The 24,762-nt window shown below is 36.1% G+C and overlaps 1 protein-coding gene across 6 annotated transcripts in view; it reads left to right on the top strand.

The window, feature by feature from the left end:
* Fas2 (neural cell adhesion molecule fasciclin 2) overlaps positions 1-24,762 on the top strand; it is a 290,468-nt gene that overhangs the window by 127,889 nt on the left and 137,817 nt on the right. For all 6 annotated transcript variants that reach the window (XM_090381692.1, XM_090381693.1, XM_090381691.1 and 3 more), the window contains exons 3-5: positions 3,616-3,776; positions 18,144-18,410; positions 22,750-22,865. In XM_090381692.1, the coding sequence (XP_090237818.1) occupies positions 3,616-3,776; positions 18,144-18,410; positions 22,750-22,865 (544 nt within the window). The remainder of the gene's footprint in view (positions 1-3,615; positions 3,777-18,143; positions 18,411-22,749; positions 22,866-24,762) is intronic.

The raw sequence follows: 24,762 nt of genomic DNA, 5'->3' as shown, positions 1-24,762 counted from the left end.
TATTACTAAGTTTGAAAACTCCTGGCTTAGAACTAGTATTTAAAGGGTTGACAACTTTCCTAAAAATCCTGCTCAAAGTGATGAAAAAAATTCAATGAAACTGATTTATTACTCAGAGGATACCCTCCCCATCTATTTTTGATGAGATTGCAGATGCTATGGCCAGTGGTGCACATGACATCTATGTTAGTCTGTTAGCATTAGTGTTGTATCATAATACCTTAAGATTCTGTGGTCAACTGTCCATTCTTAGATTCAAATTCATTCTTAATCTGTTTATACATTCATCAGTTATTTGTACTAACACAAGAGCTGTGTGGTGCAACAGCTAACAAAGTAATCTACATCAATCTGATAGTTTGTTACTTTGGATTCTGGCAAGCATTTTAGGTTGATGTAATGGCTGAGAAACGTAAATTAATTTGGTTCACTTCCAGTTAAGTGGTGGTGTGAATAGCCATAATTGTCAGATGTTGGGATCACTGCCTGCTGGTGTGTATGGTGAAGTGCTGCTCCATTTTTCATATTACTTTTTAGTGTGGGTTTATAGCAAATTTTGTAATTGTGCTGTTTTTGAGGAGGTTTGAACTTCTAGTCCAGAGATGTTGGCATAGCTGAACATTACTGTGGCTCCTGTCATCATACAATTTTTACTTTCAGGAAGGATGTTTGTAAATACCATTTTTAATATTTTTATGCAAGGTGGGAGTTCCTCTGCTCATTGGTTGAGCAGTTCAGTGTTGGTGGTCATCATCAAATGTGTTATGAGACAGCTAGGTTACTGGTCAATCTTCATACTTGTTTTGTCAAAACAGTATTTTATCTGTTTCGTGTGGTAGTGCTTGACATTTCTTTTGTTTTAATATGCAGGAAATAGTGCCATTCCAGACAGTCTTTCTAAGAAACTGTTAATGGTTTCATAACTAACTGAAGTGACCCTTTTGTAACCATCTTGTGTGTTATCCAAGAAAGAATTGATTTTAAAAAAATAATCACATTTTCACATTTGGATTATAGTCTTGATAATTTGCCTTTTTTTTTTGCTTTGAAATTTGGGCAGAGTTTTTCTTAAGACTATCTGCTCAAATTAAGTTATGTAATTTCCCTTTATTTTAGCACTAGTAGTGGCAAATAATATAAGAAAGCAAGCTTTATACAGCATCGGTCAGGAGGAGGGGGGAAACATGCTTCCCATATCACTTGTCCAACTCCTCCACTAGTCTCTCTAGTTCTTCCTTGAATTTATTCAAACTATCTACTTCTGTATAAGTTAGTGCCATTGTGTCATTTTAACATGCCATAACCTACTAAAGTAGTACATAATTGGCATCATTTAAATATATCTCATTGTGAATACCTTCACAATGAGTTGATATTGCACTGCTTCGAATAAGTAACGCTTAACCAATGGAGAAGACTATTGTTACTTATTCTCAGTGGATACTACCTCCTTGGTGGGCAAGTACCCTCCCTGGTGTTGCAATGGTGACAACCCAGTTGTGAAGTGTAACTCCACAATATGAGAGATGCCTGATGGTGTGCAGTTGGTTATTACACTGAAAACCTCTTGGGGCTAAAGCGTCATGTTGCGAGCAAGTTATACTGATGTATAAGTTAGTGCTATCACATCATTTTAATACATAGTAACCTAAAGTAGTGTATCATGTTAACTCATTGTGAAGGTATTCACAATATGAGATATGCTTAAATGATTCCAATTATGTACTACTAACTCCTATGTCAGTAGGAATTATGACCTCCCTATCTCTACAGGATAGTGTTTGATCGATAGGATAGGATACCTCGGGCTTTCCTGGCTGCTTGTTTTCACTCTTCAGAAAACTTTATCTGTCTGTATTGTAACTGCCAGATCCCTTTCCTCCTCCACTGTTTTTAATTTAACCTCACCAAGTGCATAATTTATTTGTGGGTTGCTATTCCCCAAGTGTAAGACCTTGCATTTATCAGCATTAAAACAGAGCTGCCACTTCCTGACCATCTTTGAAGTTTGTTCAAAGAAGTAGTACTACTTGGCACTCATCATTAATGAATCTGCTGATCTTTGTCATCTGCAAATTTTGACATCAAGCCTTCTATCCCATTATTCATGAAAATCAGAAATAAGTGGTCCAAAAACCAATCCCTCACTTCAGACTTTACACCAGTCTGAAGAATACCCATTAATCACAACCCTCTTCTTTCTGCTCTGCAGCCACCCAGCATATCTACCTTAATTTTTTCAGTAATCCCAACCTGTTCAAGCATATATAGTAGCCTCTCCTTAGGGACAGTCAAATGCTTTGCTAAAATCAAAATAAACTGTAAATTATTCTGTAAATCCAGCTCATGAGTAACTGTGTCAAAATAGCCTACTAAGTTAGTTAAGCATGATTTTTCCATAAAGCCATGGTGTGTGTGTGTGTGTGTGTGTGTGTGTGTGTGTCCCCTTCAGAATGCCATATCTATCTGTCCCTGTATTGCACTCTTAATCACTACCTCTAAGGCTTTTCCTACCACTGAAGTCAGACTAACTGGTCTTAGTTACCAACTTCACTCTTAGACCTGGTTTTGTGTATTGGTGATACATTGAACTTCTCCAATCCAAAGGAATCTTCCCCGAGTCCAAAGATGTCATAATTAACCTCAGTGGTTCAATACTCTTGTGCTCTTCCTCAAAACTACTGGGTTATATGCCATCAACTCCAGCAGTTTTACTTGCCTTTATGCCCAGAAATTTTTCTAATAAGCAATCATCTGTAATTACAACATTGCTAATTTCATGTAGTTCAGCCTCACTCGCACAGCCTCTTCTCAGCGTGAAAGATCTTTCGTCAGAGAAGACAGATGCAAAGTACCTATTTAATTCATCCACAACATCAGCTGGGTCATCTAAGACTTTCCCAAACCCAGTGCACAAGGCTCTGATTTGATTAGCTTTCTTCTTCATTGTATTCACATGTAAAATTCCTTGTCCCCATTCTTTGTTCTTCTTGCCAATGCTTTCTCATATGCAGCCTTGGCTTCCCTGACATTATGTCTGCATTTGATGACTTAATCAGTACTTCATGTTCATCAGATTTATTTGCTCTTATACTTAATAGCACATACAAGTATACGTGCACATGTCCTTACTCTCAGTTACCCTAACACATCCCATGCATTTGCTTGTTCCACAGGGACCCACAGCAGGCCTTAACCCCTCCCCCCACCCCAATACCTTTTGCTTCCCAGGCTGTTGCATCTTCCGCTGCGCCTCCGTAGCCAGGTGGGAAGGAGCAGCAGTGCGTAGCACACGCTTCTTGATTAGATCGGGGTTCGAGCCTGTCACCACCAAATACGGAGCATGCGGAAAGGTCAGGGAATGACCACCGCACCGGAGCAATATGGCCTTAGTTGCTAATGCTCCTAAAAACCAAATAACAACAGCATCTTCCGCTAGAAGCAGTGAAAGAATCCCTTTCACCTCTGCCTGGAGTTATAGTTAATTTATTAACCTGTGCCTCTATATTAATTTGTTATTTTATATAGGATAAGTTGAATTATCAAATTTAGAATTTCTCTTGCTTTTATATATCCAAAGCAGTTGTTTTATTTATTTTTTCCCCTCCTCCCCAGTGTAGACCAAAGAGATGATAAAGAAGTTAGTTCAGATGGCACAGGTGAATATGTGTTATATTTTAAGAATCCACAGCCTGAAGATTCTGGCACCTACAAATGTGAAGCCGAATTTGACAATGCACAGAAGCTGTCTAGTACAGTTGAACTCGTATTTTACCGTAAGTAAAATGTTTTTTATTTAAAAAAAAAAACTTTGAAATAATATCAAAGTATAACAGTGCACAAATGTGTTTTAAATATTTCAGATATTGTGGCATATACCTTTAAGTGCTTTTTATTCCAAGGAATATACTTGTACTTACCAGATGTGGGCTGAGTTACCTCAGAGCTGATATCTGGTGTGTGGAAGAGTGGCACACATGAATTAGTCCTTAGTCGAATATGATTCTTCTCTTGATGAATCCTTTCTACTCTTGTTCTTACTTTTTAGCAGTGAATCTGTCTTTTCTTTTGAAATTTGTCCCACCTGAATTGTAGATAGTTGAAAGTAAGGTGGGAACAACCCTCTCTTATACCTAGATGTGGTATATAACTCTAGATCTAAGAGATCGTAGTGGGATCTTATTTTTAGTGAGCCGACATTCTAGGTCATTAACCAGCAAAACCCTCTGGTCTAAGCAGAAAGTACAAAGGAGATGGTGGGAGGAGAATGATAGGTAGCTGGAATTGTAACTGCTAGATCTCCAGATATACAATGGAGAATCGCTTTTTTGACCCCCCCCCCCCCCCCCCCCCCCGTTATTTCGTCATCATATTAAAGCTGTAAAATAATTCCTTGCTCTTTTCAAAAACTTTTCGGCAAACAGTAGTAAAACTTAAGTTGTGAATTTTTTTAAAATTTCTTAACAAATATGGCCTTGACAAAACACCCTGAGAAGTTTATCATAACTGTTCAGTTTGTCATAAAAAGCAAACTTTATTATGCAGGCTTTGATTTGCATTGCAGTGCATATGCCAGAATGATACCTTCTCTCAGTTTATAAACAAAATGTCAATAAAAGAGCTTAGTTTTATTAAAAACTAATAATCATATTTTTTTTCAAAAAATATGCATTTTCAACTCCTAACTTTCACTGTTGGTAGTTTAGAAATATGACCCAAAACATCACCTTCCCCTGTCAGTAAATCACTGAAGGCCACCTTCCATGTCAGTTCCCTAACAGGTTGACATACTAAAACTTATTTTAAAGCATTTTATACATATGGTGATAAAAAAATGAAAATTTTGATTTGTATGTTGATATCATACTCTGATTTGTATGTTGATATGATCAAACAAAGTGTTACAACTTCAAATATTTAATACATTCATGGGAGAAGCTCTATGAATTCATTAATAAATTTGGTAAATTGACTTAGTTTGCCCGCCAGTAACTTTCTACCAGGAATTCCTAATACCAGACTTTGGAATGGTTTCCTAATGCAATCAATTAGATAGTATGAATCAGAGCTGTAATACTCAATATGTTCTACGTTGATAATAATATTAGTAAATTAATAAGAGGAGTATACCTCAATATAGTACGTGGAACACTTCCGTATGATACCCTCCAGAAATAAAAACGAAAAAATCGACAACTTACCGGTACATTAAAGTAAAATATAAATAATTAAATAATCAATTTAACACAATTCAAAATCAATTCAAAACAATTAAAATTCAAATTAACGCAATTAAAAGAATCTAACAAAAATATTCAAAACGATTTTCCTTCCTGCAGCTGACAATGCTTTTCGACCGACTGTCGTGATCACAGGAATGAAAATTACCGAATCAGGCTAAACCTGCAACTTAAATAGTGATTATGTCTTTGCGCATGCGCGTAAAGGTCCACGCATCAGAGATCAAATATGGCCGCCGAACATTAACAGAATTCTCGTGTAATTTAATTTCAACGGTTTCTGCAATTAATAGTTGCGTATAATTACGTTGAACGTTAAGTATTTTGGCCTCGTTAAATAAAAAAGTGTGTTTTTCGTTAATGGCATGAAAGGCTAATTCTGACGCTGCTGAACGAGAAGCACGAACTGAGGCTTCGTGTTGATTACACGAATATTAAGAGAAAACCGCGTCGAACCCTGGCAAGACGAGTCGCAATCACCGCAAGAAATGTATACTAGATCATTAATTTGTGTTGCGAACGCGGAAAGAACCGAGCGATTGTTCAGTATAGTGTGTAACTTCCGTATAGGCGTAGCTATAATTTTAAATTCGGTATCTTTAAAGAATCTGTTAAGCTGTTTGTGCCACTGTTCAACATATGGGACAGAAATAAAGTATTTTTTGATATTACTATTGTTGATTGGTGTAGTATTTTTTATCCTATCCTTAGCTTGTACCCTAATTCGATTTATTGTGTTAATAGGATAACCCCTGTTCAAGAATCTGCTAGTTAATATTTGTATTTCTGAGTCCAAAGCAGAATCCGTCGTTGAATATTTATAGGCATTTAGAAATTGATTAAAGATAATCGATCTTTTGTAGGTGAATGGGTGGTAGCTATTATAATGTAGAAGCATACCGGTGTTTGTGGGTTTTCGATAGATGCTAAATTGTATTTTGTTCGAGTCCCGGGTAAGCGTGAAATTTAGAAAGTTTAATGACTTAGTATCCGTATCTTCCCTTTCCAATGTAAATTTGAGTCTAGAATGAATATTATTAAACGAATGTAAAATGTCTTGGATAGTACTACTATCAGTAATAACTAGAACATCGTCTAAATACCTCCCATAGTATGTGATACGGGGACGAAAAGGTGTCAAATGTATCTGCTCAATCGTTGAGCAATAGATCTCTGACATTAAGCCACTCAGGCTCAAACCCATTGGTAATCCAAAAATTTGTTTGTACACCTTGTCTCGAAAGGTGATGTAGTTAGCCTCAACTAATAGTTTAATTAAGTGAAAAATTTCCTTAATGGGCAGCTTCGTATAATTAATCAGTGTCGAGTTTTTATTTAACATATCCCAAATAATATCTAATGTGTATTCAACGTTTACATTCGTATATAATGAGGTAACATCTAATGAGAATAAATTGTCATTGTTGCCGAGTCTACAGTCTTTAAGATTATTAAATAATGTATCGTAATTCTCAATCCCAAATTGTATAACCTGTCTAAAAGGTTTTATAATATTATATACATGTGTGGCTAAGGCTGAAAATGCAGAGTTCCTGTAGGAAACAATAGGTCGAATCGGAAATCCAGGCTTGTGTAATTTTACCTGACCAAAAAGTGCAGGAATATTGTATGTTCTGGACTTAAATTCCTTCAACTGAACCATAGTAATGTAGTCGTTTTTACGATATGTGGTTAACGTTTTATTGTATTGATTTACCAAATTGGTAAACAGTGCTGGGTCCACTTCACGATAAGTGGAGGTATCAGACACAACTGAATCTAACTTATTAATATAATCATGTTTATCTAGTATTACCATTGTATCTCCTTTATCTGCCCTCTGTATAATAATGTCCTTATTTTCTCGAAGTTCTCGTAAAGCTGAACTGTCATGTGTATTCAATTTAGGAAGTCGCGTTTCTTTTATGTTATTCACTACTTGGTTAACTTGTTGAATAAATACATCTTTTTGTGGAACACTACGAAGTCCAAATTCAATATCAATTACGCATTGTTTTTTTGGCAGCTTTCGAGGTGGTAAATTATAATTTAATCCTTTGGATAAAAGTGAAATCTGGTCCTGTGATAGTATACACGAGGAAAGATTTGTAACCTGTTGATATGTCGGTTCGTTGGATACTGGGTGAGGGGTGTTCGTGAACTAGCCGACATATTCTGTGGTAGTGCGTTGTGTGTCTGTGGGGGGGGATGTCACCCAACTCGTGTGAACTTGGTTGCAAGCTCGCGATAATGTGTTAGAATTCGCATGAACGTGTCTTGAACTATTCGATAATGCTTGCAACTTATTAACGTGTCTGTTTTTTATTTCTGAGGCTTGTGCTTCCCGTCGCAAATCTATGGAGGACTTCAATACAGACCAATCGTTCGGATGTAGATAATTTTTTAATTTATTGCGAAGCTTCCTAACCTGGGAAAGGTATTTTTGTTTATCCGAATATCGAGATTTTAAGGCAAGCTTAACAATATTACGTGATGTCGCCAGTGATAGTTGTTTTATGCCTGAAATTTTTTGATTTAAATTCACCCTGGCAAACTTCGGAACGATATTGTTTTGAAGGCAATATTTTAGGAAAGAAATATGGTAACTTTGGGCCGAGTACCTTAGTGTAGATTTAATGTAATTTTGTACCAAGCCATTCAAAAAATCTCCCATAATTGTGTGTATCGATTGTATACTACTGGAGAGACAGGAAGTGAATGAAATAGTCAATAAGAGTTTGAAAATTAATTAGATAGTATGAATCAGAGCTGTAATACTCAATATGTTCTACGTTGATAATAAATCAACACGAAGCCTCAGTTCGTGCTTCTCGTTCAGCAGCGTCAGAATTAGCCTTTCATGCCATTAACGAAAAACACTTATTTAACGAGGCCAAAATACTTAACGTTCAACGTAATTATACGCGACTATTAATTGCAGAAACCGTTGAAATTAAATTACACGAGAATTCTGTTAATGTTCGGCGGCCATATTTGATCTCCGATGCGTGGACCTGCATGCGTGAAGACATATAATCACTATTTAAGTTGCAGGTTTAGCCTGATTCGGTAATTTTCATTCCTGTGATCACGACAGTCGGTCGAAAAGCATTGTCAGCTTCAGGAAGGAAAATCGTTTTGAATATTTTCGTTAGATTCTTTTAATTGCGTTAATTTGAATTTTAATTGTTTTGAATTGATTTTGAATTGTGTTAAATTGATTATTTAATTATTTATATTTTACTTTAATTATTTATATTTTACTTTAATGTACCGGTAAGTTGTCGGTTTTTTCGTTTTTTCCGTTTTAATTTCTGGAGGGTATCATACGGAAGTGTTCCACGTACTATATTGAGGTATACTCCTCTTATTAATTTACTAATGCAATCAAATATAGCTGCAAACAGAATTCATAGATAGCAAGTTGCCCAATTGATTTTATTAGAAGCATTAAGTTAAATATTAGTTATGTTATAGAATATCTAAATACTGTTGTGATTGTACTAATTAAGCTTTGCTATTGAACTTAGTTAACTTTAAATATAATCTTATTTGGAGAAAGTTTGCCATCCAATAATGCTCTTGCTACAAACAGAAATCCTAGGTGAGCTGATGGTTAAAAGTATAATGTACTGGTAAACAATCCTATGGCAGTATTTTAATATAAAATGTGTATTTTGTCCATTGAAATTTAAGCACTATGGATTTTAAAAAACTTTTGCAAAAAAAAAAAAAACTTCCTCCTGCCAAAAAATACCTAATCTCCAACTTTTAAAAAGTTTGCAGCAGATTGTTAGGGCAATGAAAAGGATGGGAAATTGGAGAACTTTTAAATGGAAAATGGAACAAGGTAAAATAGATATTGTGGGGTTGAGTCAAAGTGGAAGGAGAAAGAGGACTTTGGAAATTATGGGATAGGGGTTATGTTATAGAGGCAATGAGAGTAAGAATGGTATGTGCTTTTGAGTAAGCGGATATAAGTGTGGAAGAGAAGAAATATTTGTTGTTGGCTGATATTTCTAAGAATTCAGATGGAACCAAAAGGAATGATATTAGTACAAGTATATACCAACAACAGAACACGAAGAGGAGATTTGAGCAACTAGAAAATAATTGAGAGATCAGGTGGACAGATTTTTGGTAATTTATGGAATCCAGTGGTTGTAGAATGGAAAATATTGGCTGAATAGGCAGAATCAGAGAAGAAAAGTTGGCCTTTTTGTGAACAGAATGGACTAATGGTGACAAATTACTTGGTTTTGATAGCATAAAAGATTTGTGGAAAAAGCTTGGGTGGAAGTAGATTTTAAAAAGATTATCTTAGTATAGAACAGATGCAGAAACAGTGTAGAGTACTCATGCATATCCAGCAACTGACATCTGATCATAACATTGTAATGATGTGGAATTAACCCTTTGTTGGTCTTGTGGATGACCATGGTTATCTACCATATTTAACTGTTGCTGATGTTTGATACTTTCATCTATAGAGGTGAATTTCTCAGTGCCTTACCACCTTACCCTAATTTGTAGTTTTGGTGTGATTTAAAATAGACTTAAGGATCAATAAGTAATTTGAGCTCAGTTTGGAGTGGATGACAGTAGTCATCCACATGACCAATCTTATGATTCCAGTTTAGATTTGAGCACAGCATTCTTCACTGTGTAAACATGCAGTTATTTTCTACTGAGTCTTCTTATAATTTTGTATTAAGCTTGATTCAAGTTCAGTGTTCCTGTTTGCATGTAATCACACAAGAGAATGTATATATGAATTTAAGTGCTGGGTTGAAGATTAGGTATTAGTGTTTATAAATGTATAGATTATGAAATAGACATTGAATGGAAAGAGGTATTGAGGAAAGAAAATGCTGAAGTGGAAATAGGATAGGCAGGTGATAAGACCAAAATAATCAAGATACATTAAATGAAATCATGAGGATAAGTGAAATAATAGAAAAATACTAATGCTGACGGTGGTAGAGGTATTATTTAAAAAAATTTTTTTTAATTTATTGTAATGTATGGTCCCAGCCAGCTTCCCTGCAACCTATTTACAATGCTGTACTGCTATACTGCTAACAATGTTGACATACAATTATCTCAGATTCCCTCATAGCAGGTCAACTCATTCTCATTGTGATGTCCATATCTATCATAGTGCAATACCATGAAGGTATCTGACACTATAAAGTATCACAATAAGGTTGTGATGATCTCCAAGGATCCAATTGACGCTTGTAGGTTCACTATGAAGATCACAATGAGAAGTCCAATCCAAGAAGTAGATGTGTAAGCCAGGAATTATGGTCACAGTGAAGAAAACTTATTCTCAAACCTGAACATTCCATGGAGAGATTGATAATTGTTTTAGATGTGTAACTGAAATTATGGGTATTAGCATTAATAGAGGCATACAATGCAAGAAAGCAAGCTTATGCAGCATGCATTATCCAAAAAAAAAAAAAACCTCGTTTCACCCCTCCATTCATTCCAAATGCCTGTCCAGCTCAGCCTTAAATTTATTTAGGCTTTCTAGAGAATTGGAAATATTACCAGTTGGAAGACATGATTTAATGTATGAGAGATTAAGGAATAAGTGGAGAAAAAGGAAGAATTCAGGTTATTATAGGAGGAAGGAAGGAACAAGATAGTAAGAAAACCAGAGGAAATAAGGGGAGATGGATAGAATGTATAAAGGTGGTGTATGTATAGTGGTTCTATCAGCACACTGAGGAATGAATTGAGATAGTTTGGGGAAAGTTGTAATGGAGTGAAATGAATCAGTAGATTCTGATGGAATACCAGTGAAGTTTTATAAGGTTTGCTGAGGAAAGTGGGCTTAAGAGAATTAACAGATTTATATAGGCTAATGTTATTACCAAGGAAAATGGCCAGAAGATTAAAACTACAGTAATGATTCAATAGAAAAGCTCTGCAGTGAAAATAAACTAGCAAGGCTTTTGTGAATTTATTTGATGATTCCTCAAATAGGCCTCTGAGGTTGGGTATATTCATATTACGTTCTTAGCGTTTTTTCACCAACCTTTCATGGAGTAAAATAAAATTAAAATAAAACAAAACAAATCTTGATAACTATATTTACAATAACCTGTATTTACAAAATTAATATACGTATTACAATATTAAAAGTATTAAAACACAAGATTAAAATGCATTAAAATATACTAAGTTAAAAGCGATAAAATCCCGTAGCTTTCAAAGGCTCCAGCCTTCTTCTTCAGCAGTACTCTCTATTATTCAGTACACCTTTAAATATCAGCAGGGTAATGGTAGGCATCACATGTTTCCATTCTCACGTGTTCCGCTCTCTTGCATTGTGGAACCGGAAGTGGCTCGAACGGAAGTCGTACAGAACCGTTCATCCTTTTTTAGGATAATAGTCTCTAAAAGGGGGTGAATCCGTACACCCCTATCCCTATTAATGTTGGTTGTAGAGCTGATCCGCAAACTCTCGAGCCACTTACGGTCCCAGAACCTATGCGCCCGATCGGTGATAGTGGCATCGTCTGGGGAGATCTGGTGCTGCTTCTCCCAAAAATGTTCGGCCACGGCGGACTTGTCATATTCCGCATTTCTTATTGCTTTTTTGTGTTCCCCCAGACGATCTTTGAGACAACGTTTTGTCTCCCCTACATAACATTCCCCACAATCCGGGCATCTAATATTATATACGACCCCACTAGCATCCTCTTTTTGAATGGGGTCCTTAACTTGAGACACAACTGTGCGCAGTCTTCGTCCCGGAAGCTGCACACAGCGTGTCTGATATTTTCTTAATACTCTAGTTATATAATCCGTCAAGCCCGGATAATAGGGAATGTATGCAGTAGATACTGGTATAAAAGATTCATCTCTCCTCTGATTTTCATTAATAAATTTATCTATAATCCTCTGGGGGTAACCACATTTAGTAAGATCCGCCGTGACACGTTCATACTCTGCTTTCCTATCATCGGAGTTACTGCAATGTGATTTCGCTCTATTAATTAGCGTTCTTATTACACTGTTCCTATGATGGCTGGTCAGGGCTGAATTATAATGCGTATATTGCCCTTTACACATCGTTTTTCTAAAGACTTTTGTCTTTAACTGCTGGTCTTCTCTACAGACCAACACATCCAGGAACGGCAGAACTCCTCCATCTTCAACTTCCGATGTAAATTGTATGAATTGGGAGAAGCCATTTAAGATATTCAACACATGATCTTCACTCCCCTTCCGAACAAATGTAAACGTATCATCCACATACCTTTTCCAGGGGCGCATAGGGAGAACACTAGCATTAAATATTCTGGTCTCGAGCTCCTCCATAGCTAGATTTGCTATAATTGTGCTAATGGGGGAGCCCATAGCTGTACCATTAACCTGCTTATATATAATGTTATCAAAAACCATAGTGTTACTTGAGAGGCACAATTCTATACCCTTCCTAATATCTTCTGGATTAAGTTGCGTCCTAGTATTTAGGGTAGTATCCCTCTGTAAAACTATGTTTGCACACCACACTCCATGGTCAATAGGAATACAAGTGAATAACGATTTTACATCAAATGATATCATAATTTCATCCTCTTCTATACGCTGGCTCCTAATAAAGTGCACAAATTCTTTACTATCCTTGATGCTATATTCAGAGAGTCCTACTAGTGGAGACAATAGTTTGGCTAGGAAACCCGAAAGTGCATACGTCGGACTACCTATAAATGAGACTATGGGTCTGAGTGGCACGTCTACTTTGTGGATTTTGGGTAAGCCATAAAACCTTGGCATTTGGCTACCTGTAGCATGTAGTGTCCAATATTGTTCTTTAGAAATCTTATTAGATTTAAGCCAACTCTGCAACATTCCGTTCACTTGTCGCTCCAAACTAAGAAGTGGACTCTTCTGGATAACCTTATAGGTTGTCTGATCTTCTAATAAGTTCAACGCTTTATTCTTATATACTTCTTTATTAAGAACCACTGTTGCTTTGCCTTTATCCGTGGGTAAAATTATAATACTATCATCTTGTTTAAGGTTTCTTAGTGCTAGTTTTTGCTTCACATTAAGATTGGAAGGAGCACTCTTAGCTTGACTAAGGATGGCTGCTATTTTCACTCGAGCTTCATTAGCTATATCTACGGGAAGTTTATTTATGGCCCTTTCCACACCCATTGCAATTTCTGCAATGGGTATTCTGGGCGGTACCATGGCAAATTTTGGTCCTAGATTTAGGACCTCCAACTGCTCTTTAGTTAGTTGTTTATTACTCATTAATTACAAAATCCTTAGTAATATTATCATTATTGCCTCTCACCTTACTTTGTTCTTTAAGCCTGTCAAACTTCCCTATTTGTCTCCGTCTATAGCTATCAGAAATATGCTTTACTTTAGCTGTCACTACACTAATCACACCTGATAGGTGCATCGGTGTCAATATATCCCTTATTCCTTCAAAGCACTGTCTTTTTTCTTTCCTAATATTATGTAAGTCCCTATGTAATTTTCCAATCCATATATTTAAGATCTTCTTATGATACCATCTGGCGACGTTAAATAATCGCTCATCCTCAAAAGGTAGCTTTGTTAGAAAGCCTCGCGGTATAAGTTTGTGTGTCTTACATCGGTGTGCAAACCTCAAATGTTGTTCCTCTTTAGCCTCCTTGACACTGTCTCTGAAACTCCCTGATGCACTGCATAATTGGATGGCCGTAACATCGAAATAATATTAGTGGGGAATGTTATGTAGGGGAGACAAAACGTCGTCTCAAAGATCGTCTGGGGGAACACAAAGCAATAAGAAATGCGGAATATGACAAGTCCGCCGTGGCCGAACATTTTTGGGAGAAGCAGCACCAGATCTCCCCAGACGATGCCACTATCACCGATCGGGCACATAGGTTCTGGGACCGTAAGTGGCTCGAGAGTTTGCGGATCAGCTCTACAACCAACATTAATAGGGATAGGGGTGTACGGATTCACCCCCTTTTAGAGACTATTATCCTAAAAAAGGATGAACGGTTCCGTACGACTTCCGTTCGAGCCACTTCCGGTTCCACAATGCAAGAGAGCGGAACACGTGAGAATGGAAACATGTGATGCCTACCATTACCCTGCTGATATTTAAAGGTGTACTGAATAATAGAGTACTGCTGAAGAAGAAGGCTGGAGCCTTTGAAAGCTACGGGATTTTATCGCTTTTAACTTAGTATATTTTAATGCATTTTAATCTTGTGTTTTAATACTTTTAATATTGTAATACGTATATTAATTTTGTAAATACAGGTTATTGTAAATATAGTTATCAAGATTTGTTTTGTTTTATTTTAATTTTATTTTACTCCATGAAAGGTTGGTGAAAAAAAAAACGCTAAGAACGTAATATTATTTGATGATTGTTTTCTACAGCAGCATATTCAAGAGGCAACCAGAGGGAGTAAATACTCTTGATCTGATTAACAGTAGTGATTTTTTATGCATTAAGAATCTGCAGATAAAGGAACCACTAGGTGGCTGTGATTAGTGTGCTGATGTGGGATTTACTCAAAGGTTGTAACTACCACCGGTGGTATAGGGAAGGGTTTTTGCTTTCATGAAAGTGACTACAGTGGTCTGAGACTGTTTTTAAATTTTATAGAGTAGGACCAACTGTTGCTGTTAACAACAGCAGATTCTAAATGGGAAGCATTCAAAGAATTAATCTTGGAAGCTGATTAGGCTTTTCATATCAACTAAAGAAATATTGTTCAAGGTTTAGACCTAAATGGATGTCAGATGAAATAATGAGACTTGGGGCAGAGAAGAAAAATGCATGGGATGCATATAAGTTTGTCTGCAATCAAGTCACAAAGGAGGTTAGGCAGGCGAAGGCCAATTATGAGAAATCTTTGGCAAAGGATGCAAAGAAAATCAGCAAAGAGTCCTTATGTAAACTCTAGAAGGAAGGGGATGAATCAGATTGGTCCACTTTATATTGATGGGTTGCCTGTGAGGATCCTGCTTGGGTAGCTGACAAACTGAATTGGTATTTTGCATCTACATTCATATGTGAGGAGTTATTCATTGAGGGGCTTGCCAGAAGTTTATCAAACTCTGACAGGGAGCTAAATGATGTTGTAATAATGGAGAGCAAAGTGGAGGATAAATTCGTGAAGTTAAACATAAGAAAGGCACCTGGGGTGGATGGGATCTATCTAGTTATATTAAAGGAGGCAGCAAAGGAAGTGAGCGAACCCTTAGCCTATGAGAGCTCCTTTGAATTTGGGGGACATTTCCCATTGTGATATGGGGTCACATTTGCACATCCATTTCCCATGGATGTGTAAATGTGACCTTATATCACAAAGAGGATCAAAGGGTGACAAAAACAAAAGTAATTACAGACCTGTTGGTTTAACTTCAGTTCCAAGACAATTAATGGAGGCACTGGTTAAAGAAGTACTGCAGGATCACTTAGACATGACTGCAATTATAAGTCAGACAGCAAAGGTATGTCTTGGCTGACCAATTTGATTGGATACTAAGATGTGATTTCAAAGGGAACTGGATGCAAAAAAATATTTTGTTATATAATATACTTGGATTTTAGGAAAGCTTTTTATACTGTTGCACATGGAAGACTACTGTACAAATTTGATCAGTATGACAATTAAGGGAAAATTGCTGCTATGGATAAAGGGACAGTTGAGTGGGAGAAGACAGTGGTAATCAGTGGATACTGTTCATGGATTAATGTTATTAATGGAGATACCCAGGGATCAGTGTTGGGCCCATTGTTGTTTGCTGTATTTATTAATGATATTGATGAAGGTATATCAGGCTTAATGTCCAAGTTTGCAGACAATATGAAGGCTGACAGGATTGTTAATGACACAGAGTATGCTACTGCAACAGGATCTAGAAAAATTGAGCAGATGGGCTGAGAGGTGGCAACTGAAGTTTAACATTCACAAATGTAAAATACTGCATATGGGTAGCAGTGACCCAAGGGTAATGTATAAACTGTGTGGTACTACGCTCAGGGTGGTAGAGAATGAGAAAGACTTGGTAATTGTTTGGTCAGATATGAAGTTTTCTGAGTAGTGTAGACAGTCTGCAAGAGTAGCTAATGATGTCTTGTCAATGATAATATAGGAAATTTTCTAGCAGTGATAAGGAGATGATTATCCCCTTGTATAAGGCAGTGGTCAGGCCACACCTTGAGTACTGTATACAGGTCTGGAGGCCTCATTTTAGGAAAGATGTAGAGCAGCTGGAAAGACTACAGAGAAGGGCAACAAGATTGGTGAATGGAACAAAGGGTTGTCCTTATGAAGAAAGGCTTAAGTTCTGCAAATTGCAATGTCTTGATACCAGGCACCTGCAAGGGTGATCTGATTGAGGTGTTAAGGTCTTGTTTGAGCAAGCTCAATGCTGATGGGATTCTTCCTCTTGCCCAGATCGGTTGCCTGAGGGGACATAAATTCAAATTGTGGAAACAGTTGTAGAATAGATGTGGAAATTTGCCTTTAGCCAATGGGTGGTTGATTGCCAGAACAAATTTCCATCTGTCATTGTAGAAATTGACAGCTTAAGTAAATGAAATTGGAATATTGCAAGAACATCAGGAAGTGAACAAAGATGCATGTCCATTTCTTATAGGTTTGGAGGAGGCTTTTGATTGAGTAGGCTTGGTTAAATTTTGCATATATAAAGGATAGTGTGGATTGGAATAACAGAAGAATGATTAGTAGATTATATTGGGACAAAGTAATAAGATAAATAAGATGGCACAGTGTAAGATAGGAATGCATGTAAGACATGTCTGTTTTTCTTCAACATATATATGTTGAAGAAATGGTTAAGGAGGTATTTAATAGAGGAAACATAGATGAGAGAGAATTATATTATTGAGTGAAGATGTGTGGGTGGGGAGAGATTGCTGATGTTAAATTTGTAGATAATTGTTATTGGTGGCAGATTTTGTGGAAAACTTTCAGAAGTTGATTAATAGGCTGAAGGTAAGTTGATGGGCTTGCAGTGAAAATTTACTCAGACAAAGGTTGAGAGTAGGAAGAGAAAAGCATGAGCTAAATATTGATATAGGAGGGGGGAAGAACAGAAAAGGTGAGCATAGGTGTCTGAAAAGTTTTTATGGTGGAAGGAACAAGGAGCAGCAGAGAAATAAGAATAGCAATATTTAAAAAAAAAAATCCTCTTGAAGATGAGAATATATGGGAGATTAGGAATTGGTTTCAGGAAAAGATTGTCTTGTGTGGAGTTTGGTATTTTATGGAGCAGTGACACAGAAATTGAAAATGGAAGATCAAGTTCTAATTTAAGATAAAATTCTCTTAAATTATTCTTTTCAAGATTGATTATTCTTACTTGTATGTATTCCACTGTACAATAGATTGAAAATATTTTGGTGCATCCACTACTTGCTGTGGGCGCCTCCGTAGCCAGGTGGGAAGGAGCAGCAATGCATAGCACACACTTCTTGATTAGACCGGGGTTCGAGCCCATCACCACCAAATACGGAGAATGCGGAAAGGTCAGGGAATGACCACCGCATATCCCAGAGCAATATGGCCTTAGTTGCTAATGCTCCTAAAAACCAAATAACAAACAAACCACTACTTGCTGTACCTCTAATTCATCACTCTCCAGAAGGTCCCACAGGTGATGAAGTACTGAGATTACTCTGCACTTAATAATTTGTGTATGCTATAAAAATTTAACATGTTTTTGAAGTGCAGAGTATAACGCAGACATGTTCTTTTTCATTTGAACAACTTCTACCTTATTAGATTACAGTAATTAATGATTTATTGTTTTTTATGTAGATGTAAAATCTAATCATTACTGATTTTGTCACTCCCTCTCCCCAATAAAGTTAATTGTGATAATTTCTCTTCATAGATGGTATCAAGTTTGAGAACTGTCCAGAAAAGCAAGCACTAGTAAAAGGAACTGAAGGAAAAATTCAGTGTACTGTTACTGGGACACAAATTAGTGTTATGTGGTGGAAGGATGATAATCGTCTGGATGTGTCTGACAATTTAATAATAGCCAATGATGGAACTACAATCAAAGTTGTTTCTGAAGAAGACAAAGGCTTATATGAGGTACGAGCTAGAGAAACTTCTGGAAATGTGGAGCAGAAGAAAATTACTGTTGATATTTTAAGTAAGTATCTTTTTTTTTTAACACTTATTAGCATTAGGTTGGGCCTTGGATATAATGTGGTGTTGATAATCCAGAGTAAATTGAGTCAAAGACAACTCTGATTATATGGCACAATGAAATGTATTTTTTAACTTTATTCATTAAAATTAAACTCTTTAAACTAATGAAAGAAGAATTATTGGGACATGAATTTTAATTGCATTAGTTTTATTACAGGAAACCCTGCAAAATTCAGAACTTCAAAATCTGGCATATTTTCAAAAGTTATTTTGCAAGCCAGAAATATTAAGAAAGCAACTTCATTCATATGAACAGTTGCATTTGTCTTTAAGAATCCATGCAGAAAAGGGTGAGATTTCTCTTTTTTGTGCCATTGCTTATTTAGTAAACTTAACTTAGTGCAAACCTCCCTTGCAGATTACAGCTATGTGGCTGTTCATAATAGGTTTGTGCAAGCTAACTACCATCTTGGTGCTTTATGTATGGTTAATTCCTTCCATAAATAGTGACTGGAATGCATACACAAAATGGATTTGTTTATTGCTTATTGTCTTCACCATGTCCATATGTAACGGACTTCTGGTGGACAAATTTTCATGAAATTTTGTATTTGAACTTGTTAAAAATATTTGTTGAGCCAAACTAAATAAACATGATCAGACTTGTGAAACATGTGTAGAGAGAAACATCTATATGGCATGTGGGCAGCCAAGTCCAGTGTAATTTTGATGGCTGTTTTCTAGGATGTGTTAACATTAAGGACAAAGCACAAACCATAAATTCTGAGATGCCCTCATTTGTGGCAGTCCAAGACTGCTGTGAGGATATTACAAAGCTGTGCTAGATTTACCATACTCCATTCCCCACACAACCTGAATCTTGCTCTTCTAAACTTACTATTTTTGTCCATTAATTTCACAGGTGAAAGTTTAGGATGATGACAAAGTTGAAGTATAAAAAGGCTGAGAGCTTAAACTTCCAATAAGGAGGTTACATAGAAAAATAGTGCAAACAAAAACGTGGGGGAGGAGATTAGAAGCACCTACACCATTTTTCAGTTAGCATTTTCTAAGAAATGTTGTGGGGTGAAACGATTTTAATGGCACTTGCATAATTTTTCACACTTGTATTGTGCTTACTCCTTTCATTTATAAATACTGCTGTAGACCTTAAGGAATAATTTTTTTTTTAATAAGATTTTAAATCTATAGAGATGAATTTTGTACATTAGTACACTTAAATTTTATTCTTATTTTGACCTGGTTGCCCAATATTAGACTGAAATTCAATCAAATAGATTAAAAAAGACACTGGAAAGAATTTGGAAATTATATTAAATGTGTTACATTTTTTGTTGTTATGCTATCTTCATCTATTTGTATTACTGTATTCAACTTCTGGGATCTGAATTCCAGAGAATTTTGGCTTTTAGTAGTGGAAAATGATGCAAGAAAGCAAGCTTATATACCATCAGCCAAAAAAAGGGGCAAACACTTCCCAAATCACCTGTCTGTCCCCTCTACCAGCTTATCTAATTCTTCCTTGAATTTATTCAAACTACCCACCTACCTATCTACAACATTAGTTTGTTCCAGCAATCAATTACCTGCTCACCGAAGACAAATTTTTTGCATTTGGCCTGCAACTACCCTTCCTCAATTTCAATTTATGCCCCCCCCTTGTGTGTAGTCTGAAAAGGAGGAATAATTCTATCAGCATTTAGTTTGCTCAATCCAGTCAAAGCCATAAACACCTCAGTCAGATCTCCTTGCAGGTGCCTAGTCTCTTCTAGATAATGCAATTTTCAGAACTGAAGCTCTTTCTTGGTAAGAGCATCCTTTTGCTCCCCCCACTAATCTCATTACTCTTCTCTGCACCCTTTCCAGCAGATCTGCTTTCTTTCTAAAATGAGGCTTCTAGATCTGTATGCAGTACTCAAGATATGGCCTAACCATTGCTTTACACAATGCGATAATCATATGCATGCTGGGGGGGGGAATTGTAGACTGGGGTTTAGAGTCTGTGACCTCCAAATACAGAGGATGCGGAAAGGTCAGGCAATGACCACCGCATATCCCCGGAGCAATATGCCCTTAGTTGCTAATGCTCCTAAAAACCAAATAACAACTGACAAAATTCTCATACTGTGTATATCATTGAAAAAACCTCAAGTTATCATGCAAAAATTGGACAGTTGCTGATAGCATTTCTCCTTTGCTGATTTTAAACTTTTTGTGATTAAATCATTATAAACTGTCTACATTCACTTCAAAACTCAGATAACAGATAGCTGCACTTTCTAGATAAGTTTAATATACTTTGAAAGGATCTTAAAAACATGTGCATACATAATCTAGAAAGGATTAAATAAATTTTCCTAAGAGTAATTCCTACTGTATATAATTTCCTGCAGGAAATTTGACTGCTACTTGATTTTACTTGGGTAACCAGCTTGCTATTTATCTTTATTTGCATGTTATTAAGAATAACTGTCAAGTTTATTTCTGAAATATTTTTTTTTGTATTCTGTCTGAATATTTTACTCAGTATCAGAAATACTGTGCTATCTCAATTAACTTTACTTTGTTAGACTACAGGTGACCCCCGCTTAACGCTGATCATTCGTTCCGGAAAAACAGAGCGCTAAGTGAATCCGCGCTAAGCGAGCGCTGCTTTCCCATAAGGTAACATATGTATTTATGAGCTGCGGTCGATGCCATAGGATATTTCCTAATGAATAATAAACAGTAATGAAAAGATGCACAAATGTCGGTCAAAATATTTAATATTCAAATATTTGCACATATAAAATATTCTGCATTGCATACGTATAATTATGTGGTAACTTAAAGTAAGTAAATTTAAAATTCCAATTAAAATAATGAATTTAATTTAATTGATGAATTTAATCATGACAGATGTGTGGATTTTGAGTTGAACTTTGGCCCTCTTCCAAATAAACTAAAAGGGGTATTAATTTTAAATCCCCCGCAGCGTTACAAACAACAATAAAGTCAACCGATCCTTCGCCGCTTTGAAACCTGGCATGTTTTTTTCTTCTTTCAATATGAAACTTCTTTTAGGCATTCATTTCCACAAAAGTCCTGCTTCAGCTATGTTAAAAACTTGTTGAGAAGTATAACACATAATACCCCTCTTCAACAATTTTAACAAGTTCTTTTTTGAAAGTTTCGGCTCCTTGTTCTGCACTTGCGGCTTCTCCTTGGATTTTAAATCTATTCAACCAGCCCTTACCAGTTTTAAATGGTTCCACATTTTTTTTTTTTTTTTTTTTTTTTTTTAGGCGAGTTTTCTTCAGATCATCATATTGGCTAATATCTTTCTCTCTCTCTCTTTTTTTAATATTTAACTTAACTGAATTCTGCATTGGAATATTATCTTCAATAAAATTAAAGTCTTTCCATTTCAATCCTAATAGCCGGCCTAGTCCTAGTTGCTTGCAGTGGAACAGCTATCTTTCCCGCTGCAAAAATTAATTCTTTATTTTTTTATAATTGTTCTTACAGTTAAAGTTGCAAGTCTTAAATTATGGCACACATCCGTTTGTCGTTGACCGGAATCGATTCGCTTCAAAACGTCTAATTTAATTTTCAAATTCAGTCTTTTTCTTACATTTATAGTCTTCGTACTGCGCCCAGACGTTGTTGCATTTTCATTCCTATCAGTCATTATTAGCTCTTCGAAAATGTAACTGCGTTGGTTGAATTAATTACGATACAATGTTCAAGTAAACTTTCCGTTACGCACGATGTCTAATACTCTACTGAGTGATGACTAGACTTTGCATAAATGCATATAACGCAAATATTACAAGCAATATACTTGATCATTTTTTAAAATGTTGATCTCTGAACTACGTAACAAGTCACTGTACTGAAACTAAATTAGCGTGCGAGAAAATTTCACTGAGCGTGGGAAAATTTCTCAAGTCGGCGTGGGAAACGTTTTAATGCTGTTTTGCTATTCATTTTCAAGCTATCGACTCCATCAAATGAAACGATTTCGTTAAATATGCCAAAAATGCAATCTGTAAAAGAGCGTTATAGTGATCTGTGACAGCGTTATAGTCAGATACGGGTTATAATATAAGAACAGCGTTATAGCGAATCAGCGTAAATCGAACCGCGTTATAACGGGGGCCTGCTGTATAAGTAATGTTGCTCTGAACTGCTTTGGAAAGTTTGCTCCATTTCATAAACATGTTTTTTGGAAAACTTGATTATCAGGTTGCAACTTGAAATGAGATTTCATTGCTTATCATATATTAATATATGAAATTCAGTTCATAATATAACTACCTGTACTTTTGTCCTCCTAGCTCCTCCTACAATTGCAGAATTGCCAGAAACTGTTAAAGTAATAGTTGGAGAAGAAAAACAGGTGGAATGTAAAGCTTCTGGCTTTCCAGATCCAGTGTATGAATGGATAGGTCCAGTGAGTATATTAAATTAGTATTGCTTAATGTATTTATATAATTATCTGGATAGAAGATTGATAATTTTATTATCAAAATCTATTTTATCCAGTGGGTAGCTTGCAGGTTGAGGAAATGAATGTTTTCAGTTTTGGATTAGTATTTCCATTCATATTTTTCACCACATTATCTAATTTTATGTTGGATCTTTAGCCATGGCCAGAATAAGTCTTCCTTCTAATGCTTGAAACCATCAGTTAAGTTTATCTGAACTTATTACAATTCAATTTTGCTTTGAATTAGTTTAGCTTATTTTCAGTACTGTAGGATTCAATTGTTGAAATCAATTATATTTTATACTTTATTGCATTTGATTTTCAATCCTGAAATTCTTTTCTTCTCTCTGAAGACTGAGGTTGAGACTTGGCATTATGGCTTGGTATTTTCTCCAGTTTGAGACACTCTTATCAGTGGTTCTGCATAAGTGGCTGTCTTTTAAATTGTATATCATCAACTGAACAGGTAAATCTGCTATATATATATATATATATATATATATATATATATATTAAAATTATGAAATGCCACCAGGACAGCTAGTTTGAAGCTGTTAGCTTCTCATCAGCTGACAGGTGGTGTCTAGCAAACATATGGAGAACTGTGAATAAATGCATTTGGAATGGCCAAGCAACATGTGAAGTAAAATTCCCATTTGAACACAACAGTTGTGATATTATGCTGTAGCATGTAGAGGGATCTATACAGTACAGTTTACAGGAAACCCATCTGTACAGACCAGTTTACTGAGTCTGTACACACTTGGGCACCTACACAGCATTGCTCATACTCTGCTCAATAGAGTATAGATGCATTCTAGTTCTTTAAGGGATGGAATTCTTGATTGCTAGAGTGAGGGCAGATCCAAGTGCAATTATTCTTGAATATAAATAATTTAAAGACTTGTTTATTTTTTACTGTGTAACAACTACTATCTGGGTAAGCATTTAATCACGAGTCTGTCAGAGCCCCTTTTTGGCAATCACGTTTTGTTTTATAATAAACAAATTTCTTTATTATAAAAGAAAATGTGATTGCCAAAAAGTTTAAGTATTGTAAAAAGGCCTTCACAGTCTTTGGATTGATACTACTGTTTCTATTTTTATCTCCTTTAAGTTTCTAAGAATCACCTTTTTGGACATAGCAATCATTTTAATGCTACTCAAGACACTAAACTTGTCCCGATACATGGTCTCTGAATTGTATCTTCTTGGTGTCAGAAGAGATCATTTTCAGAGTTAAAATGGAGTGAAGCTGCAAAACAACTATTTGTGCATAGGGATGGAATCTAATTCCCACTAAACCTCTTACTTTTAGTTCACCAGTGTCTGAATTCTATTACAGCTAGGTACTTGGGCTGCCTAGTAAGACCATATGTATCCACTATGCTGTTTCAACTGTTAGTAATACAAAGCTCACAAATGGCCTGTCATTGTGCCCTTGCATATGCCCAATGTGTAAAGTGAAATTACAGTAAGTTCAGCTGCAAAACTGGCATATATTAACTGCCACGAAGAGCATCCTCATATCCTCTGGCATGTCAGCAGTGGAAAGAGAAAAAAAGTATGATTAAAGGCAGAGTTGAACTTATCCTACCAGGAGCCAAGAAAAGTGGCAAAACCTTCATTTGTTCAGAAGGTTGCAGGGAGAAGTTGTCAGAATGCAAATAGAGTATGCCACCTAAAGAGTCAATTACTCATTACACATTATTAAGCTTACAAAAATCTGCACAGAAAGATCAGTCAGCTACTACTCATTTTTGTACATCCTCTGCAGCACCTAGTGGCAAAGGCAAACTGCCAGAATCTGAAATATAACTAGTTACGCAATAAAAAAAATGAATGTAAGAAGTGGAGGTAC

This window comes from Mastigoproctus giganteus, chromosome 9 (genome assembly GCF_048544385.1).
Source record: "Mastigoproctus giganteus isolate SK-2022 chromosome 9, ASM4854438v1, whole genome shotgun sequence".
NCBI lineage: Eukaryota > Metazoa > Arthropoda > Arachnida > Uropygi > Thelyphonidae > Mastigoproctus > Mastigoproctus giganteus.
The sequence above is the reverse complement of the archived record's forward strand: the minus strand, read 5'-3'. Positions and strand labels throughout refer to the sequence as shown.